The sequence below is a fragment of the Crotalus tigris genome, unplaced genomic scaffold (genome assembly GCF_016545835.1).
Source record: "Crotalus tigris isolate CLP2741 ecotype Arizona unplaced genomic scaffold, ASM1654583v1 scf7180000018549.3470463, whole genome shotgun sequence".
Classification (NCBI taxonomy): domain Eukaryota; kingdom Metazoa; phylum Chordata; class Lepidosauria; order Squamata; family Viperidae; genus Crotalus; species Crotalus tigris.
The window spans coordinates 539,761-555,285 of NW_024097072.1; the positions used below are offsets into that span (position 1 = coordinate 539,761).

General features: G+C 42.1%; 1 protein-coding gene across 1 annotated transcript; it reads right to left on the bottom strand.

The window, feature by feature from the left end:
- Nucleotides 1-685: 685 nt before the first annotated feature.
- On the bottom strand, nt 686-15,361 carry CDCA2 (cell division cycle associated 2). Its single transcript, XM_039354179.1, has 12 exons — nt 15,117-15,361; nt 13,615-14,105; nt 11,860-11,993; nt 10,265-10,379; nt 9,809-9,999; nt 9,186-9,267; nt 8,053-8,252; nt 7,154-7,217; nt 6,279-6,349; nt 5,894-5,992; nt 4,230-4,425; nt 686-2,652 (listed from the first exon to the last, which is right to left on the bottom strand). The coding sequence occupies exons 2-12, from the start codon at nt 13,985-13,987 to the stop codon at nt 1,697-1,699; spliced, it is 2,481 nt and encodes an 826-aa protein (XP_039210113.1). The 5' UTR covers nt 13,988-14,105; nt 15,117-15,361; the 3' UTR covers nt 686-1,696.
- Between the last annotated feature and the right edge of the window lie 164 nt (nt 15,362-15,525).

Here is a 15,525-nt window from a genome sequence, read left to right on the forward strand (position 1 = left end):
AGATGTGTGGACTTTAACTCCCAGAATTCTCCAGCCAGCATGCTGGCTGAAGAATTCTGGGAACTAAAGTCCACACATCTTAAAATGGCTAAGGTTGAGAAGCATTGATCCAAAACCTTAGGCAGTTGTAGGTTGCCTGCTCTCCTGTTACACTGTAGCCATGTGCAGCGACATTATGAATGCCATACAAAAATTCTGTGTATACGACATACCGTATATGCCGGCGTACAAGGCGACCCGGCGTATAAGACCCCCATCTTTGGCGCCGAGTCGCATTCCTAGAACGTCGTCTTATACGCCGGAAACTACCAGTATTTCCGGCATATAAAACGACTCAGCGTATAAGACGACCCCCGTCTTTGGCGCCGATTTTAACGCTTGCGGAAGTCGCCTTATACGCCGGCATATACGGTAATTTCTTAATGTACGTTCGCATATACATGCTTCCAAACCGAGAAAAATATTCTTAGAAATTCCAGCAGAAATCTCTTCTAGCCACTGTCCCCAAAGAAATAAGGATTATGTGGATTTTGTTTTTATTTCTTCGTATTAAATGATAGGTGTTAAAAGAGAAAGACTCACTGACATAGCAAGTCAGGCAAAAAGAACCTCAGATCTAGTAAAGGTCTCTTTGTTACGCTTTAAACCCCTAGTGAGCTGCGTGCATATCTTGCTCAAATGAGGCTCAATGCCAACCTGCCATTTTATTTCTCAATGCATCTCATGTCTGCATAATGAAGATTCTTCTTCTAGAAATCGCCTTCAGGATACTAGATGATGCAAAAAAGAAAAAAAAAGAAAAAAAAGAAAACAAGAAACAAGAATACACCAAAAAAGTGGAGGGAAATGGGCCAAGCATAGCTAAACTCATCTACAACGAATGATCAGCTCAGAAAGTGTAAGTTAATTTCTCCACTAAACATGCCCTTGCTTCATTCTATTTTAGCCAGTAAATACTTCATCACACTTTAGCTTGTTACTGTTCTTCAGTCTGGTTGCAATTTAATCCAAGTGTCGTCTTCTTGGGTGTCTGCTAGGTCAAGGGTAGCGTTAAACGGGGAGTTTAATTTCTGAAACTGATGCTAAAGACAATTACGACAATCTCCGCTTTGATTGCCACAGACCAGCTCTGCTTGGAAAAGGATTAAAATATGCCTGTATTTACCTGAATCTTATCATTTCACTAGTATTTCTTTAAAAAAAAAAAGCAAAAACAAAACTCCCAGTGTGGCGATATAGTTAAAGGTCCAATCACTTTAAAAAAAAGTGTTTAGAAACACCCGTCACTACAGCTGCATAAAACTCATGCACAGCTACACGTCTTGAGAAAGGAGGAAGACAGAACATTTGGCGTTGCCCTGTAGCACCCAAGATGTTATTTTAGTACTTTTAATGAGGTCCAGTTCAAAATGTTTGGAGACCCCTTTCCAGTGATATCTGCTTGGTTTTAACTCCATTCAACAGTCGGTAATGAGAACCACGCGTCCTACAACGGATCAGCCTTGACATCTAAGTGCAATCTTAAATTTCCAATTACTTCAGAGTAGAACCTATTTGATTGGCATTCCTTTCTCTGTTTTTTTTTTGTTTGTTTGTTTTGAGTTCACCCACTCTTTCTCTTTACTGCCTTTTGGGGAAAAAAATGGAAAGGGAAGAAGTCAAAGGTCTATGCCTTGCTTAAAAAAATACAGGACATTTAGGCATCAATCTTAATTTGAAGAATCGGTTGATCCTTCAATAATTTTCTCATTTCAAAGGTTTTTCGATAGCCGTGGTCACTTTTGTAACCCAGACTGGCTCTTCTATTCCTCTGAACGCGGAAGGTGACACGTTGGTCTTTTTCAGCATCCAATGCGCAGAAGCTCCTTCTTCTTGGTCCACAAGGGCTACTTGCAGCGTGTTTTGATCCTTGAGAGCCAGCAGATGACAGCCTTTTGGGGACTTTGCAAGCGGACTGTAGAGGGATTTGACTTAAATCAGCGGCAGGGACCTCAACCCAGGCAAGGCCTTCAGCTTCTGCATCTTTCTGACCCCTCATGCTGCGTCTTACTCTTTTTGTTACGTTCCTGTTTTCCCCAAAATGGTTTAAAGCTGCAATATCATCTGCTGTCCAAGAACAAGGTGGCAAGCCTTCCAGGTTTCCTCCAGGAACGCCAGTGCTGTTTCCAGGATTGTTTGACTGGGCGCCCTCCGTGTTCAGAAAGTCTCCCCTCGATTTTCTGCTGTTTCTTGGGTTCCTTTCAAAGTTCACCTCGTTGCTTTCACTCATTGCCTCCGTTGCAAAATCTACGGTGAAAAATGAATTTTCTTTAGCTTCGATATTTTTACCAGGTCCACAGATGTTCAGAAACTCCTCCAGCTGCATTGCTGTCCTACTCGACAGATAGCCCGTTCCTACCACCTGTTCATTTCCATTTAAAGAACTCTTCAGCTTTTCAGAAGAGATTTTTTCAGGCACGTATCCAGGAAGCCATTGTTCTCTATTGTTCAGAGCCAGTTCTGGAAGCTGCACGAATGAACTCGATACGCCATCTTCTTCCTGAGGGCTAGAATGTTGATCGTGGCCGTCCACTCCTATAGCATGAGGTGGACTCTTTTTGTCTTCAGCCATTTCATCTATAAACGTAGCATGCAGGTCACTTAAAGAGTCGTCTAAAACAAAGTTTCAAACCAACAAGTGAGAATGTGATTTCATCTAGCTGTGCTAGTCTAGATTTAGCACAAGGTACTCAACCCCATTGCTTTAAAGACATTTTGTTTTGTAATATCCTCCTTCCAGCTATAAAATTATTTTAATTTCACCACTAGCTATTTTCTTACTTCTTAAGAAATTGCACGAGAGTTTAACGTGTTAGATAGTCTTGTTCTTTTACCAAAGCCAGTTCATTGCAATCGGCCCCTTTTTGAAATAGCTTCCTGTCTTTCTTGTTTACTGTCTCATTTTGAAATATTTTATTATCATAGGCAAGCAGTCCTGGTCATTCTGTACTTGACATTCATTTAGTAGTGAATGTAAAGTATATACAGGAAGTCCTTGACTTATAACCATATGTTTAGCAACCATACAATGGTGCTGGAAAAAGCCAGTTCTCGCATTAATGACTGTTGCAGTGTCCTTACAGTCATGTTATTGTGATTTGGACTCTGGGCATGTATTTATGACAGTTGCAGTGGAATTACACATATCTCCATTTGCAACCTTCCCAGATCAGAGTGGGACAACTCTTCATGGCCCACTTTCTGCTATGACAACTCGCCCTGGGACAATTTAAACAGTTCAATTTAACTATTTAAAATAAATAAAAAACAATATTTTAATTTTTGCCATTCGCATTTCATTCTGCCCCTCCTTCGGCATCCTTTCTTTAATGATTCTATTCCACCTTTTCTTTGACATTAGCCTAACTCTTGTCCCGCAGCGAGTGGTGATTTGTCATAGACAACTTCCCAGACAACTTCCAACAAGCAAAGTCAATAGAGGAAGCCAGATTTGCTTAATGACTACATCAAAATCGGTGGTAAAATCAGGCTTGGCCACATGATAACTCTTTTACAACTGCATTCTTTAGTGAGAGAAGTTGTGGCCCCAATTGTGCTCGTAAGTCAAGGACCACCTGTAATGCATTAGGTCAGGAGTGGGGAACCTTGGCTCTTTTATGACTCGTGGACTTCAACTCCCAGAATTCCTGAGCCAGCCATGCTGAGGAGAAAGGGAGAGGGTCCAAGCTGAGCCATGGTGGCTGAGGAAGTCTGGGAGTTGAAGTTCACCAGTCATAAAAGAGCCAAGGTTCCCCACCCCTGCATTAGGCTAAACTATTTTAAATAGACTGGCCCACACATCCTAAGATCTTGTTGGGCAAAATAAATTCACTTATATTATGAAATCTCCATTACCTACACGTATAATGCACAATTGTTTTTTTTCTTTTCATTGCTAAATTAAATAAATCCATGATACTTATGAGAAAGGAGATGCATTTTGGAAAAAAAAACTGCTCAAAAGAGAGACGACATTCCTATTTATCGTAGGTGTAAACTGTCATCCGTAATAGATCTATTGAAATCAATTATAACCTCCACACACATCGGACAGAATTTTAGTTCCTGCCTCTGACATTTCATTATTTTAACTTTACCTGTGATCTATTTGAACTTGGCAACGGAAGGAGCCTTGTTACTCCACCAGATAAAGAAAAGGTGACGAAAGGCAGCCCGAAAACTTTACGTACCTGAGGTGGAAACTTTTAATGTTGGTGTATTTGTGTAGGAGGAACAAAAGGAGGCATTTTCTGTTATTTCTAGGATCGGACTTAAGAGCGGTTTCTTCGATACTCTCTCGCGCGGCCCATAAAATACTTTCTGCTCCTCTTTCTTCTTCCCTCTCCTCCTCCTCCTCCTCTTCTCCACCATTTTAGGTTGGGCAGCCTGAAAATAAATGGGAAGACAGCCCAGAAATCCAATGCTCAAGATTGCCAATATTTTCTCATTATGGATTCAGAAACCAAATTTACATATGAAATCAGGCCATGAAGTGGCCTGGGTTTTTATTTTGCTTTCTTCTCTTTTTAACCTTAACACAATGTGGATGAGTATCACATGCAGTCCAGCTGACTTGAATTGCAGCAAAGGATATAGATAATAACAGAAGATATTAAATATTGGTAATACAGGTAGTTCTCCAGTTACAACCGTAATTGAGCCCGGCAATTAGTATGACCTTCTTTTACGGTGGTCGTGAAGTGAACGTGGCGGTCGTAAAGTGAACCCATTAGTTGCTATTATTCACTTATGATTTATTTATTTATAAAAACTATTGGCCACCCAGCTTATCGTAGGGTAACTCTGGGCAGCTTACAGTTACTTCTAAGCTAAAGTATAAAAAGTTAAAATCAAATCTTACAACCAAAGACACATGGGGAGGGTGGGGCTGGAGTGGTGGTGGGGAGGTGGGATCTGTTATTATTCAATCAACCACCTCCATTGTGCTGCTCCCCCACTGGGGCTCCAGCCCGACTCGCTGAGCCACGAAAAGATAGGAGGCTTGGGGCCAACCTCACATCACGGGGCAAGACGTTCCAGAGGGCAGGAGCCACAGCAGAAAAGGCCCTCCTCCTGGATCCTGCCAGCCGGAATTATCGGGCTGACCAGATCTGCAGCATCCCTCCTCTGCCGGCTCAAGTGGTATGGGTCGATCCCAGTGAGGTGAAATGGTCCCTCAAGACAGTTCCTATGCTTACCGTTTTTTGCTAAATCGGAATTAAACGCTGGTTATTGACAAAAATGTCATGAATTGTAGTGGCCACAGGGCACTGCAAACAGCCATAAATGTGGGCTGCTTATCGAGTGCCCAAAATGTAGTCACGTGACTATGGGGCGGGGTCCTCCTTGCCCGGAGTCAGAACTGTGAAACTAGGTCATAAGTAACTTGGGGGGGGGGGAGAAACTCTGTTGTAACTTTGAACAGTTGCTAAGTGATAGAATGTATAGAGTTGATATTTTATAGAAAGCCAGTTCAGTCTAGCAGTTAAGGCTAGAAACCAGGAGACTTGAGAATTCTAGTCCCACCTAAGGCATGAAATTTGGCTGCGTGACCCCCAGTCCAAGTCCCCTCGTGGGTTTATTGTTGTGGAGAAAACAGGAAGAGGAAGGAGCGTGAGGTATGTTTGCTGCCTTGAGTTACTTATAAAAATGATAAAGATGGGATGTAAACAAACAAATAATAAAGTGTTTAACAAATGTATTTTTAAAAAATTCTGAACTAGGACAATGTGTGAAACCAACCACCATAAATGCCACTATGAGAGCCACCTTTGGGCAAAAATGGACAGCAAATAAGTCAAACAAACAAAGAAATGGCTATAAACTACATACATCTATAATGTAAATTACTTACCAGATTTTTGGGGGATTTGGTTGAAGTTTTGGCTTTCTGCAATTGGTTAAGCTGATTCTGGGCTTCAGTTTTGGTTGCAAGATTTTTTCCTTTTACACACTATTGGGAAATATCTATATTAAAAAACAGGGTCTGCTACCATACAGAAATTGTATCCTATATACAGAACTATAAAAACAGAAATAATACCACGCAACTTGGATTTTTCAAAACAGAAGAGATGTGCAATAGATTTCATATTCTCATCTATTAAGCATTTGCCAAATAGCCATGGTGAAAATAATTATTTCAAAAACAGGTATCTGTAAAGTGAATGGAAACTTGCAGCAAAGCTGTTCATTTATGTTTGTTAATCAACTTATGAAATATTCCTTTTTAGTTATACCTTCTTTTTAGCAGAGTTTCGAGTGGTTCTAATCAAAGGAGCCTGATGGTCAGGAGAATTATTTTTTCTTTCTAAAGATGAACAAAAGTTAAGTTAGGCACAAATCTTTGGCTCTTATATTAGCAACATGTATGGTAATTGCTTTATTATAGGCATGAAGCATTTATTTTTAAAATCCAAGAGCAGTTTGAAATAAAAGCAGTTTTTAAATAAGGAAATAAGAGAATGCAAAAACTACATAGCGGTAATAGCTAGGAAAGAACAACCTAAGAAGATAAAGTTTAATAGATGCCGAAGGCAAATATGAGAAGCAGTATGGGATAATGGTTAAAGCACCAGGCTAGAAACCAGGAAATTGTGAGTTCTAGTCCCACTTTAGGCATGCAGCCATCTGAGTGACCTTGGGCCAATCACTCTTTCCAAACTCTAGGAAAAAGGCAAGGGCAAACCACTTCTGAAATCTGCAGAGTTTTGTCAGATGGTCTCCAGGAGTCAAAACTGACACAAACACACATGGTACATACTGCATGCACATGGTGCAGCACAACACAAAACAGAGGCTGTTCTGTGAGACAAATATTGCTGCAAAACTATCACCGCCAAAAAGCAGTTTCTAAGTTACTGTGCAGAGGGCAGATTCCCTGGTATGCAGATAGAGTTATCTATTTAATCAGTCAGACATTTCAATTGCCAAAGGAAATGAAGGTAGTACGCAATAAATAAAAAGTAAAATAAAAAAAAAAACCACTCTTCAGGAACCTGACCCTAAGCTGTTTAGAGTTTTATATATCAGCACTAATATTTAGAGTCTGGTTCTCTAGCAGACCGATGCTAAAATACAAATTGTTAAAAAAAAAAAAGGAACACATCTTCACCTTCAGGATCAGAAGATCCAGTCCGTATCAGTGTGGCCATTTTATCTGATGATCCTTGAAGATCCTTTAAGAAGAAAGCAACCTGTCAAGCATCAAGTTATTAAGGAGAAACTTCCTAACAGTGAGGACAATTAACCAGTGGAACGGCTTGTCTTTAGAAATCGTGGGCGCTCCATCATTGGAGGCTTTTAAGAAGAGACTACACAGTCACCTGTCTGAGATGGTATAGGTTAGTGATGGTGAACCTTTTAGAGACCGGGTGCCCAAAAACTGGCCCCGCCCCCATTCTACCCCCAGCTCCGCCCCCACCCTAACTCCTGCCCCACCTGCCCGCAGGGCCACTCACCGCCTCCAGAGCCCGCCACAGATCGCCCAGGCAGCCCAGCAGCGCCATGGTGGCCACGCCCTCTGCCTGCGCCCCGCAGCATCAACTGTGCGCGATGGGGTGTGAGGGCAGAGTCTTTTCTACATTGCCTGGCTGTCATGTCCTTGGCTGCGCTGCTTCGTGTGGGCCAGGCTCAGGGGCGACTCTCCTCCAGGGGGGCTACTGGTGAGGAGGGGGTTGCAGGGGAGGCGAGGCTTGGGCAACGGCATGTGTGCCCACAGAGAGAGCTCTGAGTGCCACCTCTGGAACGCGTGCCATAAGTTCGCTATAGGTTCTCCTGCTAGAGCAGGGGGGGGCTATTCTATTCTATTAATTCTATTCTAATTCTATTTTCCATTCTCTATTCTATTCTATTCTATTCTATTCCATTCCATTCCATTCCATTCTAATTCGATTTTCCATTCCATTCCATTCCATTCTATTCACCTGAAGAAGGCTCTTTAATTGACTTCAAGGTATTTATTGAAGATTTGCGAGAGGAAAATAAACGTGCAGTTAATAATTAAACACCAACCTTTGAACCTTCTGACATGATTTTGACTGGTGTTTTCTTCAGAGCAGAACGAAGGGAGCTGGGAAAGGAATGGCCTTTTCCCATAGGTGTAATGGGTGGTTTGCTTTCATCAAAGATTTCCAAGCTCTGCTTTTCTGAAAACCGAACCTTCTTACTGCTAGGTCGAGATGTGTCGTTTCTGCTCAATTCTTTGTCTTCACCTCCACAGTACAACAAAAAGCACATTGCAATCAATTATGACCACACTCACTCCATGATAAGTCACAAGTAACTCCATGAAACACGTGTCCCTTGCTAAAATAAGGCCAGCCCTTTCCTCTGCAGCTTATGAGCAACGACGTGCTTAAAAATGTGCGATCAGCCTTCATGCTGCATTTGAATTAAATAACAGTAAACAACTTTTGGATTCAAGTGGCTAGATTCTAGAACTCTGTGCATTGCACGGAGTAACAGAATACAGGTAGTCGTCAACTTACAACTATCTGTTTAGTGACATTTTGAAGTTACAACGGCACTGAAAAAACTGACCTATGACCATTTTTCACACTTAATAATCGTTGTGGCATCCCCATGGTCACTTGATCCCCTTTTTGCGATTTTCTGACAAGCAAAGTCAATGGGAAAGCCAGATTCACTTAACAACTGGGTGACTAACAACTGCAGTGATTCACTTAACAACTGTCATAAAATGGGGCAAAATTCACTTAAATGCCTCACTGAGCAACAGAAACGTGGGGCCCAATTGGGTTGTGAGTCAAGGACTACCAGGACACGAATTTAACTTAACTAATTTGCTGTTATTAAGCAGCCATTTCTAATCTGTCATCATTGAACATATTGGTAGGAACAACTGCAGATGTTGTTGAATATATTTGGAAAGGGGACTGTTTCTAAGAATCCGTGGAATGCATTAATTGGAAAGATAATCTGAAGTACTAAGTCAGCCTCCAAAACTATTTGTGCACCATTTTCATATTTGTAGCCAATGTTCCGAAAACACAATTCATGAGACTTGCTATAAAACCAATCATCATCAAAATGGATACGATTGTTGTCTTTGCTTTCAATCAGAAAGAAAATCTACACACCTTTTTGAATTAAAATAAAGCCTTAACATGCAAGTTCATTCTTACCACTGTCACTCTTTGATATGCCCGTACTTGGAGTAGACACACTTGTAGACTCCACAGCGTTCGCTGGTGAGACCGGAACAGCCTGGGAACACACAAGTCCAGTTTCTATTCTGACACGTTATTTTAGTTTGCATAGATGATGAATGACCGTCTCTAGGTTTTGAGGCCTGGCCATTCAAAAGAATGCAGAAAAATCCTTGGGAGTGGGGGAAATAGACAGGCTGGTGTGCTACCAACCCCTCTGCTGCTGGTTTGGCTTCTAAGATGAAGGCTATAGGTCAGGAAAACTTAAGAGAAAGACATTAAAATCCGCTTCATTTTCTACCACTTCTATTCCGTGGAATAACTGAGACTAGATATTTGATAGGCTAAAAAGAAACCCAGTCCAAATGGGTGCTGTGCTCAATGGATAATAAGCATGGACGGGAATCAGCTGGCCAACTCCTATGAGAGGGGTTTGACAGGCAGATTGTATGAATTAAAAGGGAAGCAATTGCAATATCACCACTCTTTTATATAGTCTGAAACTATTAAGAGTCTATCTATACCATATTGAATAAGGAGCACAGTTGGCAAAGTCATCCAATGATACCTCTAACTCTATAGATATCTATAATTCATACCTTAGACATAACATTTGTGCCAGACACAAGGGGTTTCCTTGATGGAAATCTGGGACTGTGCATCTGGATATCAGCTGAAATACCATCTCCGTTGATAAATTTATTATTTAAGTTTTCTTCGAAAGCGTTGTTCGTATCCTCTGGTGACCATGTCTGGCTCAACGCTGATCGCTCGTGCAGTCTTGTGTTTGCTGCATTCAACACAGATGCAAACATTACTAAATAATTTCCACTGTAAAGGACTGAGTTATTTTCAGTCATGTAAGCATTTACAGTGCAACTCATCATTCAGTTTCTCTCACTGAAATATCCTTCACTTCCCACCAAAAAATCATAATTTAAGCCAGAAAAAAACAACACACACTTTGGCTAAAATATTCTGTACTTCTTTAACAAACCTTCTTTGATGAATAATAAAATGCATCTTATAACTGAGATTTGATGTGGGTTACTTACAAACAGAGTGAATATGGATGGCCTTTTCTTCAGTTTCTTCGAGGGCTTTAAATGAGCATTGGAAGGCAGCAATTTTGTCTTTCAGCAACGTGTTCCGATGTTGAGAAGGGCTGGGCTGCTCAAAATACAAGGAAATATCCAAACAGATATATTACAAAATAGTTTTTTTTCTTTTCCCCTACTTCCCCATGTCATGGCAAACAAATTTCCATATGTTGAACCATATGGAGGTTTGCACTATATGAAACTAATCCAAATATTTCAGTTTTATTTCAGTATGTCACATTACTTACTCAAAGTCTACTTTATATACATGTATGTATGTATGTTATGTATTTATGATAGATTTTAAACAATTGTTGATTGAATGAGCTACATTTTGCTGGCTTCCTTTGCAACAGGGCTCCCCAACCCCCAGTCCATGACTCAGTGATGGGCTACAGCCCAAATGGAACTCGTCCGCAGAAGTGGTGGGTGCGCGCACACGTGCAAAGCTGCACTTGTGATAGCAGTGGTGCATGCATTCCCATTCCCCACCCTGTCACTGCCAGTCCACCAAGTCAGAAAGGTTGGGAGACTTCTGACCAGTAACATTATAAGCCATAATATAGACCAGGGATAAGCAACCTTGGCTCTTTTATGACTCATGGACTTCAACTCCCAGAATTCCTGAGCCAGCCATGCTGAGGGGAAAGAGGAAGGTTTCCAAGCTGAGCCATGCTGACTCAGGAATTCTGGGAATTGAAGTCCTCGAGTCATAAAAGAGCCAAGGTTGCCTACCCCGATATAGATATACAGATACACATACGTATGTATGTACTTATTTATTTATGAGAGGCAGATTTCAAACAATTGTTGGTTGACAATCTACATTTTGCTGGCTTCATCTACAACATCAAATTATAAGCCATGATATACAGACCACTAGAGTTAGATTCATATGTTATCCTAAGGGAAAATTGAACAAACCAAGTTATGGCTTCTTACAAAACCCAAAATCCAGCCAGGGAAGGATAAAATACAGTTAGATACTCCAGGACTTCTGAAATGCCTCTCAGATCCAGAGCAACAAGGGATTAACTCCTGTCAACACCTAGGTACTTGGAAAAGGGAGTAGAAGACCTCCTGCGTGGAAGCAAATACACCATCGCCACCCAGTGGCAAACCACCGAAAGTTTAGTAATCCGCCAAAACTTGAATTTGCCTCAGTCAAAACTCCAAAAAGCCCCCAGTTAAAGTCAGCAATTGAATTTTCAAAGCATGACCTTCTCAGCACAGGCTTTTAGCCTTTGCTAGAATTCAGACACGAATCAATACTTCTTTGAAAACACAGGCTTTCAAAACATTTTGTCAAAATAACCAAACTAATTTCCCACCCCAACTGGACCTGATTCTATCATCCAAGTGAATCAGTCCAATGTGGATAGAGTTACCTGATCTGGGCTACAAAAATCTATTTCCTTTCCTATCTAGCAGTCATCTGGAGTTTTGCATCCCAGATATTAATCATTTTGACCTGAAACATTTTTTGCATTCTGGCCAAAAAAAAAAAAAAAAAATTTTAATGTTCCTATTCTGAGTTCCATCACACTCACCTCTGACAAAGTTTCTTGCATCTTCATTCTCCTTTGCCGAGCAATATATCGAATGAGAGAATCATTTTCTGGAGAACCTCGTGCTCCAATTGTAGACCGTCGTCTTAATTTTTTCAATATATTTTTGAATTCTTCTAAAATAAAGACGGGCGATAAGAAACACCCAATTAAGATAAAACAGAAAAAGCAATTTGAAAACCCACTTTTATTGAGGGAAGACCTTCAGTATTCTGCTTCATTTGGGGATGGTCAGAGTTAAAATAGCCACCACAACAACATTCTTACTACTTTTCCTACTTCAGCCAATCCTTACGTTGTGGAGGTCTTGGTGCTCTCTGAATTTAGACGTTTGTTTGCCTGCCAGTGAGGTTAAGGAGATTAGGATTAACTCTGGACAGACTCAGTCACAATTCCAACTGGGCAACTATTAGCATCTTAGACCAAGCCAAATCTTAAATCAAGCCAAACTGCAAGAATCTAGACAATTAGTGGAAGTTTGGTATACAGACAAATAATCAAAACAGTAGACACATAGAGATATGCCATATTCACACACCATTCAAAAGGGAGTTAACAAAACCAATAAATAAATAAATATATATATATATAAAAAAAAACCAACTCCTAGACCAGGGCTTTTCAACCTTTTCACCCATTGTACCACTTTTAGGATATGGCAATATCCGAGTACCACCAGTCGCCTAGCAAGGTGTTAAAAACTTGATGACCCCCCCCCCCCAAAAAGGAAAATGTGATAAAATATAGGTAGTCTTCGACTTACAACAGTTCACTTAGTGACTGTTCGAAGTTACAATGGCACTGAAAAAAGTGCCCCTCAAGCCCCAGCCAAGCAAGACACTTGCCTGCCCGCCCGGCGATGCTCTTCCTCCTGTCCGAGGTTTTCATTGTTGTGAGCATTTCTGTTGAGGATTGGCAGCGGGGGGTGGGGGTGGATGTTTGGTTTTTATTCTCCCCGTCTGCTGGGTGGTTGCAGCAGGTTTTGGTCACTTCACATGACCCTGGGACACTGTGACCGTCATAAATATGAATCAGTTGCTAAGTATCTGAATGTAAATCACAAGACCCTGGAGATGCTGCAACATTCCAGCTGATCGGCGCTTCTTCTGGGCTCAGCAGAAGCACCAGGATCAGCGCTGAGCTCCAGCTGGACCCTGGCGCTTCTGCTGAGCCCTGGCAGCCCTGCAACTCCAGCTATCTCTCGCTCAGGCTTGTGCGGTGCTGCTACCAGTTCAGCCCATTCCCCTCCCCCGCTACCACTTTTCTAGGATGCTCACGTACCACCTGCCAGGTGCCAATGTACCACAGGTGGTACCCGTACCACTGGTTGAAAAGCCCTGCCCTAGACAACATCCCCTCCAGCAGCTTACATTCAGATAAGAATCTGATTAGGGATCAGCACCAGACAATCAAGCAGAAAACAGTCCTCTAATCAAGGAACTATGAAGAAACTGCATCCTCTTTGGCAGAGCAAGCTATTGAATATATAAAGGCAGCAAAGCCCACACTCATTCACACTGAGGACATTACCTAATTGGGTAATAAAACATCTACAAGCAAATAACCAAGCTCAGAGAGCATGAAGGACCCCACAGTTCATCCCTGAATTAGATATTCTCTTCTATTGGAATCCTAATTCTGTTGCATGGCAGAGGTAAGTTATGAACATACTATTCTTCAGAATGCCAGCTGCTTGATGGTATTTTCCAAACCATCCCTGATGGCCATAATCCTTACCTTTATTCTGGCTTGTAAAACAATCTGGCGTAATTCTACAGTCAACTGCAGTATTGTCAGAGAAGCCTCTAGATGGTGTGACTGGGTTGTTTGAGATTTCAACATTTGTATTCTCTTCTGATTTTCTCCTGGGAGTTGTTAAATTATCTCTATCATTCACGACGCTAGGGTGATTGTTTATCAGAGTGCTTCCCAAACTCTTGGAGATGACAGAGCTTGTACACACATTTGCTGCTGGAGCATCTGACGAACCACTTGTGAAGAGAGAGTCCATCTTCTTCATGCTATTGATTGAGTTTCCGCACCTCAAATGTAAGTTGCGTTGTATATTATAACACTCGGAAAGTACCTTTTTAGTATTCTGATTCTCCATTGGGAAGGCCTTTGCTGCTGCCAACTCATCAGTGATATTGCTGCTTTCTTGAGAAATAGTTAGGTCTTCAGATTGGGACTTTTAAGCAATATTGTACCACAGAAGTCTGGATATCTTTCTTTTGAAAGAAAAGGATAATGTTAGACGAGGCAGATAACTAGTCCTTTGCCTGGTTACCTATACAGCACATGGTCTGCTCCATGTTTAATAGAGGCTTCTTAAGCTTAGGAAATCAAAGCTCAACAAGGCATAGAACAAGCACAATTCCCCCTCCTTCCCTTTTACTCTCCAGAAAACCTCCCCAGCGAGGGTCAAAGTTTCCAATGCCCTCCTTCCCTCTATGGGCTGAGATCTCTTTTGCATGATTGTCTCCTCCTGTCTCCCAAACCAGACCTGGAATTTTACAGCCCCCCAAACCACATTCAGCCCTTTGGTTGTCCCGGTCTGGCCCACGTGAAGTCATTAGGAAATTAGAAATCAAATGTAAACAAGTGCAACTGTCATGCATGCAGTACAGCTGCATTGCTTTTATTTTGCAAGTGACTTTTTCCAATTTTATGTATATGCATGCATGCATGCATGCCTACACACCTTCACAGTCCTGTGGGATCGGTCCTCCACAACAGTCCCAGTTTCTCATGTGTCCCCCTGGGAAAATGAATTGACCACTCTACCCCAGACTTTTGCCACCGAGAGTGTGTCTGAATTTCTGCATCTGTCACACTCCCTCTTGCACATCTGCACACCACTGGGAAACGTGCATTCCCAAAGGTGCTTTGCTTTTTTCCACCTTAAGGATTGTCTGGCATATGCAAGGAATGCCTAGACTGATGGGTGGACGTCAGTTCTGGGAGTTGAAGTCCATCCACCTTAAAAGTAGCCAAGCTTGAAACACACAAGTCTAGAGCAGGGGGTCTTCCAACTTGGCCCTTTGATGACTCGTGGACTTCAACTCCCAGAATTCCTCAGCCAGCGTGCCTGGTTGAGGAATTCTGGGAGCTGAAGTCCACAAGTCATCAAAGAGCCAAGTTGGAAGACCCCTGCTCTAGAGCTTCGCTGGTTGAATTTCTACGTTACCATAAATTAAATTTTAAACCTTCGAAGGTTTCAGGGCCGCTGTTGGGCTTACCGTAAGTATGCAAAAGGATGCGCCCCGGGTTCGCAGTGCGACTTCGGCGCTGACGAACTGCCGCCGACGGGCCTGCTCTCGCGCACTTCATTCAAAATGTTTTCTCACCACCTGCCAGAGCCGTGTATCCCTCCGCCACACCAGGCGGCTCCTTCTTTTCACTCAGCGGAGTCCGATCCGGTCAAGCGGCCTCAAATATGTAACCCACTGGGGATGCCTGCCCTGCCCTCCCCTGCTGAAGGAGACAAATCAGGAAGACAGTAGCGAACTATTTTTTTCCTCCCTCTCCCTCCCCTTGGAAGAAATCCCGGCCCTGCGGATGGGTTGTTCGTTCAGAACGATGAAAGAACGGTTGAGGGATCACGTGATACCGACGTGGCCAATGAGGAGCGAGGCTCGCCTTTCGGAG

Excerpts from the sequence above, each read along its gene's own strand:
- CDCA2 (XM_039354179.1), bottom strand. The coding sequence starts at position 13,987 with ATGGAGAATCAGAATACTAAAAAGGTACTTTCCGAGTGTTATAATATA. Across the intron at positions 9,268-9,808 it reads GCACAAATGTTATGTCTAAG|GCTGTTCCGGTCTCACCAGC; the intron begins GTATGAATTATA and ends GTGTGTTCCCAG. Across the intron at positions 5,993-6,278 it reads GAAACTCTGCTAAAAAGAAG|TGTGTAAAAGGAAAAAATCT; the intron begins GTATAACTAAAA and ends ATTTCCCAATAG.